We start from the raw sequence: 21,593 nt of genomic DNA on the forward strand, positions 1-21,593 counted from the left end.
CTGTCCATGCCAGACCGGCCTACCACGTAGTTTACAATCCTGCTTGATTTGTTAAGATCACAAAAGCTCCTGCCTTCATCCGAACAGCCCGCAGGCAGCTTTAAATCACGGTGAGGTTTGCCAATAAAGAGACAGTGCCCCTTTTGAAAAACACTGAGAATGTTTTCGACTGTGCATTACATCTCACACTTTTTAATTCTGATGAATCCACAATGAGCACAATGCCTCCACATCAATACACTTGACAATCTTTAAAATGATGTCCTGACGAGGACCAATACGATTTCTCCAGCGCAATTCGAGCACGCAGTTGTGAATTTTAACGCTTGCATGCGCTGGTGAGTAACTGCTGGCCATGGTGGGGAAGGAGGGGCCGAGAGGGGCGATGTGATCACCGTTACTTAATCCACACCGGGCGGAGGCAGTGGTCCGCAGCTCTGAGATTAATTTATTGGCCTTTATAGCTCCTTTTTGGCTGCGCAGAGTTTTTAAACTTACATTGACCTGAAAGTCCTTAACTGAGGAGTGTTCCAGTGAGAGGTACACATACTGTACAAGACACACCCACAAGAGATCCTGCAACTTGTGCTATCACTAAGACCGTATGCATGTAAAAAATAGAGTCTTATTTGAGGAGTAATACTGTCCAAATGGAATCCCAGCCCTGTTGACGAAAAAAAGGTTTCAGTTTTTGTTGGAGTCAGAAAAGTAAAAATCCTATTTTCTTTGCATTTATTGCACAGCACAGCGTCGGTCCATGTCCATTCTTCCCCTTGCTGCTACTGTAGAACTCCTGAATGCTTCCCGGAGGTTGCGACAAGTGTCCGTCTGCGGTCACAGTTGGCTGAATACGGCACGCCTGAGTTGTAGCACGAGTGCACGGCCTCATTTCCATTTTAATATCCCGACGTGCCTCCTTCCTCAGCAGCTGAGGATCTTGATGAAGGCCCGCCTGAACTCGATGTTGAAGGTGGTGTAGATGATGGGGTTAAGGGCGCTGTTGACGTACCCCAGCCATGTGAAAGCACTGTAAAGTTCAGGAGGCACGTAGCATGTCCTGCAGTGGGTGTTCAGAATGTGAGTCACAAAGAAAGGCAGCCAGCAGATGAGAAACACCCCTGGAGCAGCCAGACAGCAGAGAGGTATGGAGGAAGGACGGTGGGGAATTGAAGGTGTAAGTGGAACGGGGAGGTGGATGGAGCAGAGATAGAGAAAGATAAATAGAGTAAGCAGAGCAAAATAGTGAGATGGAATAATAGGAATGTGAAACGTGTTTATGGTGTAATTTTGAGGGAGTTGAAATATGTGAATGAGAGGAGTTAAGGAGGAAAACAGGAGAGAGAAAAAGACACTTCATGTTAATCACGGTCACAGTTCATGATTGCTAAAACCTCCTCTTAGCAATTATGGTACAATCAGCGCTGAAACCGAGACACCACTCTCCAACACTGTTTTTTTTTTTTTTTTTCAGCTCTTTCAAAAATCAAAAGAAAAACAAGAAATGAAAATTATTTATCTGCTGTACAGTGCAGCGTTAAGATGTCTAACATTACACGTCCTAAAACTGCCACCAAGCAAAACAGGTTGTAGTTCTTCTTTAACCCGCTTAAGCTTTACACATTAGTCCCTCAGCACACAACGTGAACACGAGCTTTTATATCTGCGCTTGAGGCGTTCTTTGCATTTGTTTCTACCCAACGTTTCATCTTTTTCAATTGTTGCAGCAATCTTCCTCCACGTGTTCTGTGCCGTCTGGCAATCCCTTAGTTCCCACGGCGTAGCCTCCAGCTCGTCCATTTAGCACATCAACCAACCGCTGCTTCTCCTTTTTTGGTATTTGAGTGATTGAAATACTTACCCCTGCAACTGCTAGGGGCCACATACTGTACCCGAGTACGTGGACGTGTTGCCATCAACTGAACGGGATAAGTTTTTACTTGTGACCTGTTAGCATTAGCCTTAGGTTTTCTATATCTTGTCTGTTGACATAATGTTCATATTTAAAGTCAGTCTTATTAATTATTTTGTCAACTAGACCTAAATCTGCTCAATCTAGAGAGCAGATTTAGCATTCAGCCGGGAAAATCAATCAGTCGATGGCGGAAAAGCTGAGAGGCCTTCTTTTAATTACAGCTGTGTTTAAGCTAAATCTGTCACTGATGTCTTTGCTAATTGAACAGACCACAGTCTGTAAATGCTGCAGTGTAGCTCAAAAACACACTCGGTTCAAGCCCTATAATTGAGGTCACAACATCACAGGAAGGCTGTGGTCAGTTGGCTGAAAAGCAGGTGGGAAGCTGGCAGGACTGAGATCATCTTCTGCGCGCACGCCACTGTTTTCACTGACACCGGGCGTAATGTAATCAGACACCTCCGATTGCATTTTTGTCAGTGAAGATCTGTGCTGTGCCAGAGCTAACTGGACCAGGCCTAAAGCAACCTGGCTGATAATTGGAGCGTGTGGAAGCTGTGTCAGGAGCTGCACACCGAGGACCCAAAGCCAGACATTTATTTTGGTTTTGACATTTCAGCTTGATTTATTGTAGCTCTGCGAAAAGCATGCATATGCACGCGGAGTAAGAAAACGTATTGCTACTATCATGGCCTGGTGACCGGGTATGCAGTATGTGGCAGAAAAGTCCGATAGGAGCCTTTCTGTCACACAAATATGTAAATGTAAACCCTGTAAGCCAAAAGCACAGACTGCTCTGAACACTCCAATGTTTTTTTTTTTTCTACTCTCTTTTTCTTTCTTTACATGGCCGTCTGCTCCAGGCTGCTCGCCCACAAAGACAAACATCTCAGTGAGTGTATGTCCACATTCTCGCAAAACTGTCTGCTTGTGTAGCATCACAGGCTCCTAATGCACTCCAGCATCCAAATAAATGCCACGAAGTAATCTGATACTGACCATAATATTTACCAAACAGACATCGCTGCAATCTCCTTGGCTGCGGATTTCGTGCTGTCCACTCTCACGTTCTGGATCAGATACAGGCTCAAAGATAAGGGTGGAGAAATTATGTGTTTTCAGCACCTTGCCAAGATGAGGAGGTGCTCACAAGCAGAAGCTTCTACAAAGCCTGCCATTCAGAAGAAAATAGGCTTCAAGGGAGTGGGGGTCTTAAAGAGCCTGGATCAGAATATAATAACAGAGCTGAAAATGAGCATAATGGGTCCCCTCTAAAGGAAAGAAACAACTCGCCATATATGTACACCTGCATTATGTGTCACATTTAGGTTTCCTCATCTTATGTCGCTTACGACATCCACTCACCGAGAACAATGGCCAGCATCTGAGTGGCCTTTTTCTCCCGCGCGTGCATGCTCCTGAATCGCGAGCTGTTGATGAGGGAGTTAGATATCGGCCTCAGCGCCGTGTGTGTTCGCCCGTTGGAGAGATCTTTGACCTCGCAGCTCATCCTGACGGGGGGGAGCTCGATCTGGTTGTTCTCCTCCGCGCTTTGCTCCCCCCGCTCCTGCTCCAGGTCCAGCTCGGTGCGGCCGCAGGAGGCGTGGCTGATGCTGCAGTAGTTCTGCGTGTCCACCGGCGGCAGCATCGAGTTCTCCACGGGCCCCGTCTTTGGGCGTTTGCGCCACAGGCAGCCCGAGAGCAGGTTGGGCTTGGAAGGACCCGATGGTTCTGCGCTCTCCTAAAGGTACAAGGGACACACGTATTTAGCACACATATTTTCTCCGACAGTTGGTGAAAAACAAATGAGAGCTTTAAAAATGGCCATAATCATTTGTCAGATGTTTTTCTGTGGCTGCCAATTGTGCAAATAGCTAACTAATGTTGTGTTGAGTCAAGTTGTGTCCATGTTTTCAGCTTGTTCCGATGCCCAAGGTGTCAGAAACTCCATTACCGCAGGTTTTAATGTTTAAATATGGTACTCAAACCTCATCTGCACTGTAATATCCAGTTAAGGAGTTGCTTTAGCTTATCCTTCTTGACCTCATGTGGAAAATATTAGCAGCCGAGTGCTACTCCACCAACATAAGTGGTGTATAAGATTCAGAACATTGGAAGTTATGGCTTATTCATGTCAGAAGTGCTGTTCAGACAGACTAAAAGCAGCACTCCGAGTTTTTAAATCAGAGCTCCACAGATAGTAACAGGCCAAGAAGTGTGACTACAGTATCTGTGTGTAAGCCGTGAATGTGATCATCAAATTTAGTAGGTTGTTTTCTTTTTAACCGCTCACTTTTCCAAAGCGACAACAAAATCAACAATGAGCCTATTCCCTTTCCAGTAATAAGAATCATAAACTACTTGTAGTCATTGTGCATTGTGTATTTTCAGTACAGCTGCAAACATGAATTTTTTATGGTGTGCTTACTCATCTCATCACGCGTTTTCCAGAGGGGGAGATTACAGATTGTTACTTTCTCTGCCTTTGAACAGCCTGTGGATTTTGCAGGTGCTGCACTGCGTCACCCACAGACTCTGCTCAAGTGACTAGTGACCAGGTGACACGAATCAACAGGCGACGCTTCAGAAACGCTATTCGCGACTCCTTCTCAGACCCCTGGGCTGCGACCGCACGGCGAAAACCAAGGGCTCAGGTTTGCATGAGCATGCCCACAGGCAGACCCACGTAAAAATCTAAAAACAGAACCATCTTACGTATGCCACCATGTCACAGTACGCCAACACAGCCTGTAGTGTAAGCGTTAGTCAGGCATTAGGCTGTGATGTATTCAGCAAAACTGGAGCACTAAAAAAAAAAAAAGTTCAAGATTCTCACGGTCGCGCTGGGTCTCTTGTTTAAAATAACACCTACCACTTTAATCCGTATAGGTGACAAGTCTTGCTTCGCCTTGGGGGTCTCTTCTTGAAGACAGGTCTCCTAGGGGATCAGAGACAAGCTTAAGGTATTTTCCAGAGAAATGTGCAATCCCACCCTAACCCCATCAGTCTACAGGTCGGGTCATTGAGCGCCATTCATCTGAGGCGTCGTTTCTATTCATCTTAGAGGACGCTTTTATTAAAATTCAAACTATTAAAACTAAGTGAGTGTCCCTGACACGGACTAAACGGATCAAGAGAATTAGGATGCACGTCTGTTTTTCACCCGAGCCAAACACTGCGCAACTCAATTAGCGCTCGCCTAGAAAAATAACATGGGTGCTTTTGAACACAGGAACAAAAACAAGGCGGCTTCTTCATATCAAATGTTCCTTCACTTGACCGACTCACAGTCCTATTATGTTATTTCAAAACATCTTCCTATTACAGCTCCTCCAGGGCGCGGATCTTGCAACGGGAGTCTCTGCTCAAGGGTGTGATCCCGAACCGACTGGAGCTCAAGTACAACCAATTATCTGAAACCAGCTCTGAAAATAAAGGACCTGGCTGCACATTTCTGTGCACCGAAGGGGGGAAAAATAGAGTGAAATGAATTCAGCCGCACGGCACGGCGGGAGAAGCTTCTTTGCGTGCCCGATCCGGTCAGGTTATCTAATAGGGGCATTTTTATTCGCCATCTTTTAAAAATAGGGTTGATACGTATGCACGAGACGTGACCTGATGTCTCCTTGCCCGTGGTTATTAATATAAAGACATCATTTGTATGATAGACGTAAGTGGGACAAACATTAGAGTGATGGAGGCGACGGAACAACTGACAGCTTGTTGAGAAGAAATTTCAGATTTGCATTATAATGAGGAGCCACCGTCACCCTTGTCACAAAATCACTAATAGTAAAAAATGAGAAGATGCTTTTTAATAGGCTAAAATATAATTCAATCTATCTGCCTGCACTTAGCCGTGTTCCAGAGAGGCTGTATCCAACAAGCGATTACACTATATGTACATTATAGAATACACCGTATACTATATAATGCCCTGAGAAAATCCCCAGTGCAACAAAAATCTCTACATCTGTGACATCTCAGCACATATGTATGTGTTTGTTATTGTATGTTTCCTCCTCTCTTTTCTGAGCTCAGAAGACCGTGGCAAGCATAGAATGCATCCGTCCTGATTAGATTCACTATTTTTTTACCTGACAGGCCATTTTTAATTAAGAACAGCTTCAGTTCTGCAGTGACAGCCAAGTCAGAGCCGAGCCACACATTTACATTTCACCTGTGTTCAGGAGTGTCCCGTCGTGCACTTAGCCTACATTTACAGAGCACACAAACTCCCGCAGCTTTCCTATGATATTCCTATCATAGCATTACAGTCCAGAGATTTCTCCGGACATTGCCTCTGAACCCTCTATTCTTCAACTTATTCATAAAATTTCCTGTATGTCAGAAACAAAAAAAAACAAAAAAAAACGCTTCACCGAGTTAATATAGGTCAGCCCGTGCGCTACATTTCGCGCTTTCCTCTGATAAGGAGACCGTTGTGAGGCTTTTTTTGTGAGGTTTTGCTTGTGAGGTATGTGCGTGGTGTGAGTGTGCCTTGCAGAAAAGGTCCAATATAAAGGTGAATTGTAATTTGCAAGTCATAATCAGTGTGCATAAAGCGGGTGAATGTTAATGAGGGAGAGAGGCTGCATCTACATGAAATATAAAAACGCTGCCAGGAGAAGACCTCGCATCCAGAAAGAACTGGGAGCCAGAAAAAAAAGCATAATTATTCCGAGCTGCACCGCCACGAATGTTCAACGACAATCACATCTGAAAAAGCGTCGTTAAAACCTCCCTTGCCGTTGAGACACTAATGGTCATTTCATTAATAAACCATTCATAAATATTCTTTAAAAGAAAAGAAAAAATGTAATTATACATGTTGGTAAGGCTCAATAAAACCACTCTACATACATGTTGAGAGGACGTTAATAAAAGGGCCAAGATCTTTTAATCATTAATGGGCTGTCAACAAAAATGTAGTTTTAATATGTTATTTATGAATTAAGTTAATTTGAAAAGCCTTGCAGCTCTTTTTTTAAGAGGTCAGAGGTCAAAAGTCAGAGAAATACATAGAAAATGTGATAACACAACCATGCTCCCCAAAGGATGCCCTACTTAACAATTTCTTTAAATTATTTATCAACCATTAATGAAGTAATTAGTAATTAATACTTAATAAAAGGTCTCTTAGCATCCCATGGCGCCATAATAGAGTGCAAACATCACCAAAGGCAAAAAGGAGGAGACAGAATTAAGCAAACAGCCTCACCACAGATGGAGGGGTGGAGCCCGGCTGCACCTTTCCGCTGGGCTGCCCAAAGGTGATCCTCTTCCGCCGCATCCTGAGGAAGACGTAGATGCGGATGTAGACGAGCAGAGTGACAATGAACGGCAGGTAGAAGGACACCACGGAGGAGTAGATCACGAAGTCGGGGTTGGAGATGGAGCACACCATTGGGTCGTCTGCGATAAAAGGAAAATGCCGTTATGCAAAATACCTGCAAAAATCACCCGGTAATAAAAGAGACACAGGGTGTAATTTAGAGCTGATCTCCTGACCCTGGAGCATGATCTCCATCTGGATAATGACCTCCACAACATGTCCTCTTTCATATTCTGCGTACATACTGGCATGCAGAGTGCGGCACACGTATATACTCAGAGTGATAACTACGAGATGGAGGTTTGATTGATTTGACAATAATGGGGCAGTAAATTCAGGAAAAGGGGCCGATTGACGCAATAATTATAGCGTATAGACCAATTCTTCAAGTGAACTAATAGAGCCGTAAATTGATGTTTGGAAAAAAAAAAATTAAAAAAAGAAAGGTGACCGCAGCTGTGGAATGCATATTGCATGATAGTGGCATGAACAAACTAGGGCTTCGCCTAGATGGTCTCGTGGATCAATACCTCATACCTCAAGTCACAAAGAGATGGAAACAAGGACAGACAGATCTATTTCTGGCTACTCTCCATACTGCCATCAGTTTCTACATCCTAATTATATAGTCATTTGGGTTGGCAATTGTACAGCCTTTGCCTTCTCAAATGTGCTTTTTTTCTCATTCCATTGCGTTTAAAGAAAGACAAGTGATTCTGCACCTTATGTGAACCCGCTTCCTACAATGAGACTGTGCGGTTACACAATTGTAGCTTTTGAATTGTGGACATGCAGTCATGCGTCTCTGCTGATGGCTATTGAAATTAAAACTGCCGGTGATGTCTCTCACGTTCCTTTGTTCGGCTGCGGAATTTTCCTGCTCAACACTTCACAGAAAATTTCTGTCCTCGGAGCAAATCTTCACTTTTGGAGGGTATGAATAATTCCCGAAACGTCCCTCAGAATCATCAAAGAGACAATATGGCAGCGTCTGTGCACACAGAGTAACCTAATTTCATCAGAGAGCAATGCAAACAGTATTTAAAAATTAAAAAGATTTCTCCACTGTAGCGGCAGTTTCTCCGCCTATGCATACAACGTATTTGTACATATTTAATTCAATATTAGACGGTGTAAATAACGATCCAGACTTTCCGAAGGCACTTTACAGAACCCGGAGAATGAAAATCCCCAGAGTTACGACGACGGCGGTGGAAGAAACACTGAGCAGAACCTCAGCTCATGTGCTTGAGGGCAGCCCGGCAGAGACAGAACAGGGAGGGAGGTGAGACAGAAGAGAAGACGAGAGGAGGAGAAGAGACAATCAGCTGGAAGATTTTATGATCACAAACTGAGACAGAGGTGGCCAAAGCAAAAGGTAGTTTGGGTGAATGAGACCAAAACACCTCAACTTTCACGCACTTGTAGACATCAAGCTCCAAATTCATGGGATCATTTTATTCCCTGTAATGTAATTCAAGAATGTAATTTGTTCTGCTACAAAACGAGATAAACAGAAAACCCTGCCTTTACGCAACTGCGTTCACACTTGATTGCTAGACATTTAAATAGCCACAATTAGCTCGCTGGAATGAGCTGAACTGATTGGAGTAATGATAATATTGGATCTCATTAACATAATTGCCAGCTTTTTATTAAACGGGAGCTATTGGAGCTGTCAGAAGTGTCCAAAATCTCGGTTTAAACTCTGAGACTGACGTAGGCAGTTTTTTTTTTTCCCAGCCTGTTGCTTGTAATTAGAGCCTAGACAGTATTTTAGGAACAAGGCTGTCTGCTAAAAGCTCGAGGTTGAGGGAGGTTCAAAAACTTTTTGCCTCCATCATCTGTGGCTATTTTCTCACCCTCGACAAAGCTCAAGACCGAGCCACCGAGGTCATTCCGCAGCCTTTGTACAGGCTGAGTGCACCTTTCAATCCCAATGGCACCCTCGAAAGCAGGCAGATTGAGTTCTGACACCGAATCGTGCTTTGCATTCTGTTTCGCCGCCCGCCCGCCCGCCCCCCGGCATCATGACTAGAGACGAGGCTGGAGTCAAACTGTACGTGACCTGACCTGTGGTGTTGAAGCCAAACAGCAGCGGGCAGGAGACGGCGAAGGCCAGGACCCACACGGTGGCAATCATCGCAAAGACTCTCTTCCTGGAGCGATGCGTGGTGTTGTACAAGACTGGCATCACTACCGCGGTGTATCTGCAAAACACACACCATTAGAGTGTCCTCACCTCTGGAAAAGCGGTTGTATGGAGGGTAAGTGGTGACATTTGAATAGAGAGAAAAATGCTGATATAATGCAGTAAAGTGGAATAATAACATGTTTAGGGACGCGAAGGAAATAGGTGATATGAAGACCAACAATGTAGAAGCAAACCAGGCATTTCATTTAAGAAACTATTTGGGTTTTGAGCTGTAACCCTAGCGGGGCTTTGATTTAAGAGTTAATCAGCACACTATACGCCAAGAGTGTATAATGAGCCCTGGAAAACGAGGTTCAGCAGTGGCTCTGAAGAGGCGGCAATTATGCTGGACCCCAACCCAAAATGGATGTGATGTTATGCTGTTTAGAGCCAGATAACTGCCACGATTGTTTATCCTCATCAGACTAATTACTCCGGTTCTTCTCCAGGCAGAATGCGGAGTGAAACCCGGAGCTAGACAGACGCAGGCATCCGCTAAAAATACTTTCCCCTCGCTGCTTTGCGCCGTCTTTACCCACCTGCCATTCCGCCGTCGCCTCGGATAAAAGCAGAGATGAAAAAAAAAAAAAAAAAACGACTGGAAAGGTAGAAAATAAATGTATGCGGTTTATTGATGAAGCGCCGCTTAAAGTTTTCAGTTCAGAAAACAGGGTTCGCTGGTTCTGAGTCAGCGCTCAAAACATGACATCTGCAGTAAGTGCTTTCACGAAAAAACAATTCACCTTGAAGTCTGATCCTAGAGCTTCCTCTCTGGTGCATTCATGCAGTCTGACTCTTGCTTCTAAGAGGCAACAATTCTTCCCTGCTACCGGAGCAATCGTTGCCGTTGATTCCTAGGCAGACAGTGGCGTCACAAAGGTAAAGGCAGGGGTGTTGTTGCACATTATCAGTGACACGGAATGCCTCTGGTGCTTCGCATTAAATCAGAACCTCTCGGACATGTGACGCTGCAGAGGTGCTATTGATTCATGTAATAATTAATCACAGGGAACCACAAAGCTCCAAATACCTGCATCGCTCAGGTGCAAATTATGCACGTACGAAGACAAAAACAGGCCTCTAACAATATGCAATTAAAGAGACAGAAGATGTGTTGGAGAATTCCTGTCATCAGCTGCTGCAGACTATTAAAATCAAGTTTTGAAACAGGAAGAACAAGCCAATGTTTGTTAAATTACCTCAACTCACCGAGGAGCACAACCCTCAGCTGGAATATTTGGAAAGAAGTCAGAGGTTAGAAACCTTTTTAGACGACACGACCATGCTGAGGTGAACCTGTTCGGAAGCCCTGTGCAAGGATTTGCTTTTTCCTCTCTGCATTATATATGTGCCCTGCTGCCTCTAAGCTCAAGCTCCACACTGTTTAAGAATTCATTTAGAATGGGTTTTTGACCACTTGGTGATTTATTTGTTGAACACAACTGCGAGCGAACACTGCTGTTTAAGTTCAAGCAAAGTTGAGTATTTACACACCTGGCAGTTGTGGTTATAGCTGGCTATTAAGAACCTAAATTGCCTGCTGTGTCCGCCAGCCTGTAGCCTTCCGAGGCCTGGACGCTGACACGTGTGATAACCGCGAGCGTGGCCGTCAGCAGCTAAACAACTAAACCATTATCACACCAAGCACTGTGAAAGTGAGTGTAGATTTCTCTGTAGGTTCATGACAATCAGTGACCCCTTTCAGACTAGTATTTAATATGTTGTTCTTATAAAAACATATAAAAAACACTTTAATTAACCGGATTAATTAGGAAAATGCGCAACAGAAACAAAAAACAATACAGACGTAAGATAGGAATACTTCTTTTTTAGATAATTATGGACCCAATTGCAAATTTGCAACTTTATTGAAAAACAAAAATTGTACACAGTGAATGTGGGATTTAGGATATTAACATTCAGTCTTATGAAAGCTCTTACCTTCCTCTGCATTAGCTGAGTGACTGCAGAGAAAGACAAATATGGGCTGTACATATAGATCCTCCTGACCATATGTAATAGTTCATTCATTCTATGTAGTTGAACTCTTGATGGCTGTGGGCTGTAAGTTCAAATGTCACGGAGGGGTATTAAATATTAACTGTGACACAGGAAGAAAATAAATAATGTAAATGGCAGATGCACAAAGATTCAAACTCACAAAGTCCCTCCCAAGCTAATGCAAATACATGTACAGCAATTAGCCCCTACAACACAGAACCGGTCACACTCACGGTGTACAGGAAATCTCATAATTTCTGTCACTGCCGTGATGCTCTGTGACGCACGCTCACTCTCAAAGACACTAACACATTAAGAGGAGATTTGCAAGATGGGAAAATATTGTTTTGCTGCATCAAGCTTTAAAATATCAATGAGGTGAAGGAAAGAAAAGGGCTGGAAATAAGGCAATCTCAACGGGATGACATTTACACCGGCGATGTCATGGCAACATCTGTAGTCCTACACAGTAGGCGCGGCAAGACGGCTAACGCAACACTCACACACACACACACACACACACACACGCGCTCTACACACTCACCTGTCAATGCTGATAGCGCACAGGTTGAGGATACTGGCGGTGCACATCATCACATCCAGCGTGACAAAGATGTTACAGTAGAGCCGGCTGAAAAGCCAGGCGCCGCCGACCACCTGCACAGGACAGACGGGCAGATTAACAACACACGCGTCTCTCTTCCCCTTCTTCACCGTGACGTGTGAAGCACCTATGAACCCGCACACTAGTACAGGTGTCGAAGAGGCAAAGGAAACGGAAAGAAATGTGCACGTAAGAGATTTTTTAGTTCACAAAAAGTTAGAGTCTTATTCTACCCTTCTGCATTTATGCCTATAGAGATATTAATTGGACTAATTTATGCATGTGTTTGTGTTACAGTCCATGTCCTCAGATTGCTCAAGCAGCTCTGAAGCAGTCATGTGTAAATGTTCTGGGATGATGGCGCCACGATGGACAACATGCATAGTGTTAGCATAACAAGGAAGGCAAAGGAGGGATCCTGTGTAACAGAGCATCTCATTATCTTGAAGGGGGTTTCCATTTTTCAGAAAGGACATAACCCCTAGGTAACCCAACAATACCCCAAACACCCCCCCCCCCCCAGCAGAGCCCTGCTCAGGACGTCAGGCTTTCACTTAGGCTCCATAATGCCAGGTAATAACAGTCTGACAGAGATAAATGGGATCCAAGTGCCACTGCCTCACTGCCGAATCTTTCAAATCCAGGATGAGAGTATACGCCTACCTACAAGGAGAGGCGGCAGGGAGGGACACATGGGAATATGCGGCGGCGCACACAAACATACAAAGATGTAAATAGACAGCATTTGCTCTCTCATGTAGACCACAGATGTCACACACACAAAGACAAAACGATTCACAGACACAATGTTCTTTTGAACATGCTAATGGGAAAACATTTCACTGCTGCTAGTCACAAACCTAACCTTGATCTTAATTCTAACCTATCCGAATCACAACCGTTATTCCACCAGTTGTGCCACGTTAAGGAATCACTTGCATGAAGGGAGTCTTCTGTGGCTCCAGAGGAGATTGTACATTTTTAGCTTCTGGGACAGCAAAGTTTAAACAGAAAACCTGACACATAGATATTAGGGTAACAGGCAGATTATTGCTGTGTCCTAGTTCCCCAAATCCAAACTACACACAGAGTTCCTGAGTAGACTTTATGCATGCAGTGTGTTGAGAGACATGAGAGAAGTGATAAAACGACAACTGTTTCTGTTATTACAAAATGGATAAGTTGTCATTTTTATCATATACTTTCTGCAAAACAGCTTACTGTGATAATTGGCCCCGTGTAAACAATGAGCATTTAGTATAATGCACTGAAATGGGACCAAGCAGCAACCTCTGGGCATGAAATGCAAACGTCAAAAATTGCAGTTCCTCAAATAACCACTAGAGGCGGGCTCTAAAAGTCAGCAACATCCAATCCTTTGGTCGCAAGAGCTAATTTACCAATTCACGACAACTATAGGGGCGAAGAGGTGTGTGGCGTCACAAGCTGCAAGCTATCTTCCTAAACACGAACAACCTCTTTTCCCCTTTTTGAATTTCGCTGTAAATTAGGTGGAGTTAGAGTCTGTCAAAATGGCAAAGGCCAAAGCCACCATACTGAGATTTAAAATTGCTTTTTCCAATCTCCTATGGGTGTCTTCATGGATGGTTTGTCAATCTGTAAATACAGTCCAGTACAAGGACTCAGCATTGACCTATAAAACTGCTGCATCGATTCTTTTTAGGCTCGATACTAAATTTCTGCAGAAACTCTTTAATCTCAATCCTAAACCCTAGTTCCTATTAACCCCCCTCCAAACACAACGTACAGTATGTCATGTCTGTGCAGAACACTTGTTTAGGCTTACTCCCGCCCCCGCCCCCAGAAACACAGAGGGGCACGTGAGCATATTTCTCTACACAGTGTGGGAATGTGACGTGACTCAGTGGGGCTCTGCAAACACTTACTGGCTGTGCTTGAGCATACTGTATGTGATCTATACTCTGAGCAGTGAAGTGTGCTAATTGTCTCAGCACAAAGGCACAGCAGGTGCAGAAACTGTTAAGGCACAGGGGATGGCGTATCAGTGAGAAAGGTAGCTTGGGAAATTGGCCTTGGATTTGGATTTCAGCTTCTTTTCTCAGAGAGGAAAATAACAGGACGAAGTTCAAAAAGATTTCTGACAGGTTACATCACACTCTAGGAAGTAAAGTACTTGAGTGACCTGACAGAGGACTTGCTTCCACTACTCATCAAAAGGAACTGTTGCTATAGTCAGGTCATATATTTACTGAAGCTGAGTGACATCATTTAGGATGAATTGTGGAAAGTGAGCGCTCTGTCATCGCTGCCAGTACAGCCACTTTGTTCAAGTTTGAGCCATAGATCAACAGCACCATGCATGGATGAGGTGACTTGCTCAAGGGTACGTGATTAGTGCCTGCTGAGGGCAGGGTTAGGCTGATAGTGTGCCATTTTTCTAGCAAAGACGTCCCGGCAGAAGCAAACCAGCAACCCTCTGGTCACGAGCTAATCTCCTGTCCTTCAGATCAGCGCTTGCAGGTTTGATGGTGCTCACAGTGCCAGTCTCGGGGGCTGAAAATCTTTTCCTCTGAGGTGAGGCTGATCTAATGATTTTTCCTCACGGAGCAAGAGGACTTAAGCAGGATAATATTGACCTTTACATTTATGCTAAATTGATGGATAGTGGACTTCCGTGCCACACTACCTGTTAATGACCATTCCCTTACAGGACTGTAAGCTCCCACTGAATCTGAAGTGAAGAGATACACACTGAAATTAAAAATGTAGCACATGCTCTTACAGCATGACTGCTCACAGGGAAGTTAAACTCATGACTGAATCCCATCGAGGTTCCTGGCTACCTTAATTTACCTTTCATAAAGTGTAATCATCTTTAATTTGTCAGCTCCTGCTCACTGAGTATGTTCATCTTTTTCTGGTTGACCTGCAGCCGAATCTTCCGCACACTGTGAGAAGTCCTGCTTTCTCATTAAGCTGAGCAGACTTTCAGCGGGAGGTTGGCTGCTTGCTAAAGACACCTGGACTTCAAAATGATTTGCAGCCCTCGTGAGGGCAAACACCTGCCCTTGAGCAACAGATTCAGACCTTACGATCTTCAAGGATGCTATTGTACACTTACAAGCCTGTATCATGTGCTTGTACAAACAGGACACTCCTGCGGTGTATAGTGTATTACTCTGATAAAATGTGGATGCCTGAGGGTCATGTATGCCTGTACACTTAATGGAGTTATTAAACACCAAGTAACATGAGTAGGAAGGCTGAGGAAATTAACAATTAGTATGCAAACTATGTTATTAGTGCAAATAAAAATTAACAGCATCCACAAGTAACTATTTGGTTTGATTAAAACATTTGCTTCTTTGACATTTGAATCTCAGCCAATTACCCGGACCAGATGAAGTCATTGTTTAATATTAAATATGCCCTTCAGCAATTACTAACTAAAATACCTTTCATCATCATTACTGTCTTGTGATCACCCACACAGTTGTCACTACATAATAAGCTCCAAATGACCCTCATCTTTTCTATTTCGACTTTAGCTTTTCTTTTTGCATCTCCCACACAACTTCCTCTCCTCCTCTCCAGTGTCAGCTCCTCACGCGCTGCCAAGCGTCTCTGTTTCATTCTCCTCCACATCCTCTGTAATTTCTCTCTACTTTCTTAATGGCCTTTCCATCAAAGCTCCGTGTGATTGATCAGTGATTTCTGTAGTTGTCAGTTGGATGGGTGGAAACGTTGTGGGGTACTAATAATAACTAATAAAAATCACCTACTTGTAAATGCGTTTGGGAAGAAAGCTAAACAATAAATTGGGATTGCAAATGTATGATATATTGATCTGTAGTGAATTTATTATCAGAATAACCAACTTTATAAAAGTAACCAGTGACTAATCAGACATAGGTTAAAACTAATTAACTAAGAGAAATATACCGAAATAGAAAGATACTGAGATAGAAGTGGCTAATAAAAAAAATAATAATAATACAGAATACAGTACAGTAATACAGAAATATTTTAAAATGTTAACTTTTTTTGTTTACACTCATAATCAATATCATAAATAATTAGATAGAACTAGGTAGTTTATCCATGCTAACTAGATAGATAGATAGATAGATAGATAGATAGATAGATAGAAAGAAACTATCTATCTATCTATCTATCTGTCTAGTTAGCATGGATAAATAGTCAAAATGGTAAGTTATAAGTAATTGATAAATGGTTGAAACATTTAGCTAAACGGTTGAAATGCACTGTGTTGGAATAAATTGTATTAGATAGTTCTTTAAATCGATCAGAAATAATGTAGAAAAGCAAAAATAGTTAGCTATTCGATAATACTTTAAATGGCTAAAAGTAACGATAAATTAGCTAGGTAAGTTAGCTAGTAGCTTTAAATATTAAACCCAAAGTAATGCATAAATAATGGAACAATTTAAATAGTTAGTTTAAGAGCGTTAAAATGAACATTTCACACATAACAGAAGTATAATAAACAATTGATAGTTAGGTAATATCTCAAAGTTATGGATCAATAATATAAATAGTTAGCTAGCATTAAAAGTAACTGTAAAACTGTTGAAATAAATAGCTAGAAGTAATCATTTTAAATCATTAGATAGTAAAGGTTAGCTGTAATCAGTAAAAAATGATTGCTTGGATACAAGTAAATAGTAAAATTGTTAGCTATTGTATAACCTGTTCAAACTATTGGATAGATTGTTTAAACATTTCACTAATAACTACTAGCTAAAAGTAATGGATAAATTGGTAAAATAGTAAGGTAATGAGTGTGGATAATTAAATGGCTGAAATAGCATTCAGTACAAAATATTAAAGGCACTTTATGAACAGTTAAAAACAACTAAAAGTACAGAATAAACAGTTGAAAGTTAGCTAAACTGTTGAAATGCTAAGCTAATACTGGCTAATGACAAATGGTTTGGTTCAGTTTCTGCCACTTCAGTCACTTTTTGCTGATCAAATGCAAATCTGACCAAATCAATCTAAACTATTTAATCAGCTGTATGAAAAACTGTAACAATCCATACCAACATCCCTACATGGATCCATATATACAGATCTTTTTATGTAATGCAATGACATAAAACTTTATGGTCAGGCTTGGACCCACTGCTCTAGGTCACAGCTTTAAATACAGATACTCACCTCCAGGTACACTGCCCAGGGCATGACCAAAGAGGCCACCAGCAGGTCGGCCACAGCCAGGCTGACCACCAGGTAGTTGGTGGTCGTTTGGAGAGAACGCTCCCTCAGCACAGCCAGACACACCAACACGTTCCCAAACACGATGGCCAGAATGAGCAGGGAGTACAGCATGGCATAATAGTTGCGTTCCCCCTCGTCCTGCCCAGATGCTTCCAAGCTGTCATTCCTCCCGTCCCATCCGAGGTGGTCTGACTCGTTCCAGAGCCGCTCTGCGCTGCTAAACATGGCCATGGAGACTCTCCGGTGACATGGGAGGTGAGCTGTGTGGCAAACCTACACAAGTAAAGATCATATTCAGTGCTTATGCATTATGTCCATGACTTTCTCTGTCTTGGGTTTCCTTTCAAACATAACTGTCACATCCCATTCGTCATCTACATACAGCGTGCATATAAAGGCAGCATCATTTTATGTCAAAAGCCTACTGGGAAACACAGTCTACCTCTTAGCAACAGTACTCAGATGAACCGATAAATAAAATGTAATGGTTCATATGCGTCTGGGCTGCAATACTTTTTGCTGAGCACCATTGCTGCTTGCTGGCACGAGCGTTTTATTTGCCCTGCTGACTGAGAAATGGAAGCACATATTGATGCCTCCCTAAGATATGGTTCCGTGGCTCCTCCTTAAAGACAATCTGATCCCTGAAGACTCAGCAGAAACGTATGCTTTTAACTGTAGTCCAACTGTATGATGCATTTACGATGGCTCCAGTCATCCTTTCAAATGCACCCCTTTCCTTCCTGTAACTGGCTTTTACCCACAACTTAGAGATGCAACACGGAGATGATGAGGGCCTGGCAGTGTGCGTCAGTGAAGTTATAGCTCATTGAGGGGGGATAATAATGCTGCCACCCAAAGAGGTCTGGTTGGCTCTGATCCCTGCTCTCTGCTCCTTGCACTCTATCCTTCTTCCCATTTATTCACAGAGCTCCTTATCTGGCCCGAGCCCAGATTACAGTGCTGTGGTAATGCTCACACCTGCGTATGGATGGTAAACAAACTGATCCATCTTATCCAGCCTCTCTCTCGGTGACAGAAATAGGGAGAAAGACACTGAGAAAATCAGATCATTTTTAGCCCTGGCTCAAACCCAGGAGGCTTTTAAAGATTTCCTCCGTCTATAATTCCACTCAGTTCCTCGATGGCTCCAGTATCATATTATTGCCCACAAGAGAACGCGATGGAGCAGAGGAAAACCAGGCACCAACACTGATCACCTTGAAGTCTCCAAGGGCAGTGGTGAATTTATCACAAAATTCAGTGTGACAGGTCACGAGGGACGCAAATCATAAAACATTTGTGGAAAACAGCATTTACGCACACACAAAGAGGCTCATGAAAGTTTAATCCGAGGGCACTGGTTATGCATACAAGGTTGCTGCACTGCTTCAGCGAAAGGTTTGTTTATACTTGTAGAACAAGTACTAATTGAAACGGATTGTCCTCTTCACTCCTTTGTTCCCCACCTCCCTCTCATGTTAACCACTGCTCTCTCATTGTCATTGTGCGCCACTCTGACCTCCCACAAGTGTGTATAGAATGGGCATCACCAGACCCTTCAGTTCACAGGAACACATGCATGGTCTTATATACATGTACAGTTTCTGGCTGAGTACACATGCAGCTGAAGTCATTTCACAAGGTATACAGTGATGGGGGGGAGGGTGTTTCACTACCTGCATATAAGACCTGAAGGCAATTTACATTATCACAGGAATGATAAGAACTAATTGTGGCTCAGTTAATAGGAGGTTGTAGCCAAAGGGGACATTGCAGATATCTGTTATCTGGAAATTACAGCTGCTGAGGAATCTTAATTTCAATTCAATTAAACCCCGTGTTTGGGGCACCTTATCATAAAAGGTTAGAGTGAAATATAGTCCAGAGGAATAATTATAAGAGAGAAAAGGAAAAGAGATTTTCCTATTTGACCACCAACCACAGCACATGCAAAATGAAACAATTAAGAAAAAAAGCAGCAGGTAATAACTAAATAGGCGCAAATACTGGAACAGAGAGCCAACAACATTTCAAGAAGGCGTTTAACATTGCTTTCGATTTCTTCTTTCTCCAGGCGAAAACAACTTGCATACCTTTTACTGTTTCCCAGTGAAGAATTCATCAGATGCCATCGAGGAATAGCATCATCCGAGCAGAGTTAAAAGTTGTCCGGACATTGCATCCAACGCTGCGCGGAGCGAAAGGAGCCGGAGGAGCGCTCGGTGCCATTGCGCGCAGGCGAATGTGAGCGCGAGAAGCTCACAAATGAGCCACCAACCCAACTCACTTTCCCTCAGCTCTCCGCGGCTCTGTGACGGCAGTGAACACTCGTTCAGCTCTTTTGCACTTTGATTTTGCAGCCCCCACGGGAGGCGCGCGTACGTGGTGGAGACGTCAGGTGTCTCCCTTTGCGCTTTCAGTGATGCCGTGGCAAACGAGGGCGGCCGGTAATTGCAAGCGCGCAAAAACATCTGTTTGGATTTCACTCATTTTATGAGATAAGTTATTGCACCTGCACACACTGGGTTAAAAGTCCTCCTCCCTCGGCTGTAGTCCTCTGTCTGACCCTGAACCAGTCTGGGTCGTGCTTTGCTGGGAGTGACATTCGTAAAAATAGCCTAATGTTGGCCTCATAAAACAACCAGATGAGAGAACCAGTAAGGCACATTGTAAATTAGGTCAGTCTGGGTAACATATGAAAAAAAAAAATGTATGGACTTGCACATCATTGTACCTCAGGCACCTTCCCTTTATAACCCTTTCCCTAAAGAACTGCCAAAAGAAAAAGAAACCTCAGAGCAGATAATGAGTACATGGAGCTTGTGCCTGATATCTCACATTTCCAGACAATGTGCTCAGTTCTTCTGTCTTCTACATGGCATTTTAAGATAAATGTAATCAGCCCTGCAGGAGCCCTTACATTTCACACTAAGCGACTAAAATCCAAATAAACAGTATGATCAAGTTAGTTCCAACTTGCAGTGAAATAAACTTTTTATGGAACATTCAATAAAAGTCTTGTGCCACTTAATTATATTTTCATACATTACAGGGGGAATTCAGTACCACATTAAGGAGTCACTTGAGAGGCAAATGAAAACCGCAAGGTTCACATTTCCAGATACTTTCATCTTTAACAAATGAAACACATTAAAAGTACTGTCATGCCGTAGATTCTATTAAAAAGCAATGGAAATAAGCATTTCAAGAAGCAGTAAACGGCAGGAAGTTAATGGCCTCTTCTATGTAGCCGCAGAAGTTGACAAACAACCTTTAACTGACCATTTTTCACGTCAACACTCCCGTCAGTTTTTGTCTTAACTAATGTTAAAGTGTCCAAATGTCCTTGGCGCTCGCTGGAAATTTGACCCGTCATTCTTCTCCACAGCAGCTGGCTTGTGCTGTGCAAAGCTGGAGAGAATCCTAATGCATACTGTGGCTGGCATGAATTTGAAACCTGACAGAATTGATGGTGTGAAATACCCACAACACATGCTAAAGTTTGACTTTGAATGATACTAAAGTGCACAGTCACTGCTTCAATAATTCAAAACCAACGCTCACTAAATCGCCATCTCCTTTGTAGTCCATCTATGTACATTATGCAACATTCAGGAAATCAATCTCAGTCTTGTGGATATGAGTGGCAGCTACTGGAGATGGTCTTTTTTTTTTCTGGAATGGCTGTTTGCCTCACTGACTTAGTGATTTATGACACATACCTCAAGTACAAGTGAAGGGATGGAATTTCCTCCCAACTCATCACCTCACCTGTATAAACCCAGAGTGGTCTATTACGACCCTTCTTACGTAAGCAGCGCTCATTCCTCCACCTTTGCACACATTCACAACCAGAGGGGATTTAATGGTGGAGAGTAAAGTGGGTTCTGCTTTCCCTATGAATGAGGAGTGCACCGACCGCGCGCAGATCGGGCTCTTGACTGCCATTCACTGAGCAATTACTCACAGGATCTGTACCTGTCTAACACCAGTGTGAAGGTCAGGCCTGAGAGGTCACAGCTGCAATAATGATGAAGGCGAGTGGTGGCTGCAAATACAGTATGAAAGACACACTTTAGAGTTGGCTGAAATTGTGCTGCCATCTATTGGTGCGTATGTTGAACTGCTTTTACACCTCAGCAGCTGCTTACAAAATCCACACTGCCATGTTTATGTTCACACTAGAAAAGAGTCAGTTATACAGCATTTCTGAGTGTAACATTGATGGATGTTAAACTGATTTTAGTATAATTGTCAGTGTCTATTAACACAAAACTACTGAGTATATTTTAAAGATTATATACACTCACTTGGCAGTTCA

At 43.1% G+C, this 21,593-nt stretch overlaps 1 protein-coding gene across 1 annotated transcript; it reads right to left on the minus strand.

The window, feature by feature from the left end:
* Positions 1–272: 272 nt before the first annotated feature.
* On the minus strand, positions 273–17,500 carry drd3 (dopamine receptor D3; the record flags this gene model as incomplete). The annotated part of the gene is made up of 7 exons (XM_084566275.1): positions 273–1,118; positions 3,278–3,653; positions 4,785–4,850; positions 7,134–7,327; positions 9,321–9,457; positions 11,987–12,099; positions 17,210–17,500. The coding sequence occupies 7 exons, from the start codon at positions 17,498–17,500 to the stop codon at positions 922–924; spliced, it is 1,374 nt and encodes a 457-aa protein (XP_084422401.1). The 3' UTR covers positions 273–921.
* Between the last annotated feature and the right edge of the window lie 4,093 nt (positions 17,501–21,593).

This window comes from Chelon labrosus, assembly GCF_963514085.1.
Source record: "Chelon labrosus genome assembly, chromosome: 18".
Classification (NCBI taxonomy): domain Eukaryota; kingdom Metazoa; phylum Chordata; class Actinopteri; order Mugiliformes; family Mugilidae; genus Chelon; species Chelon labrosus.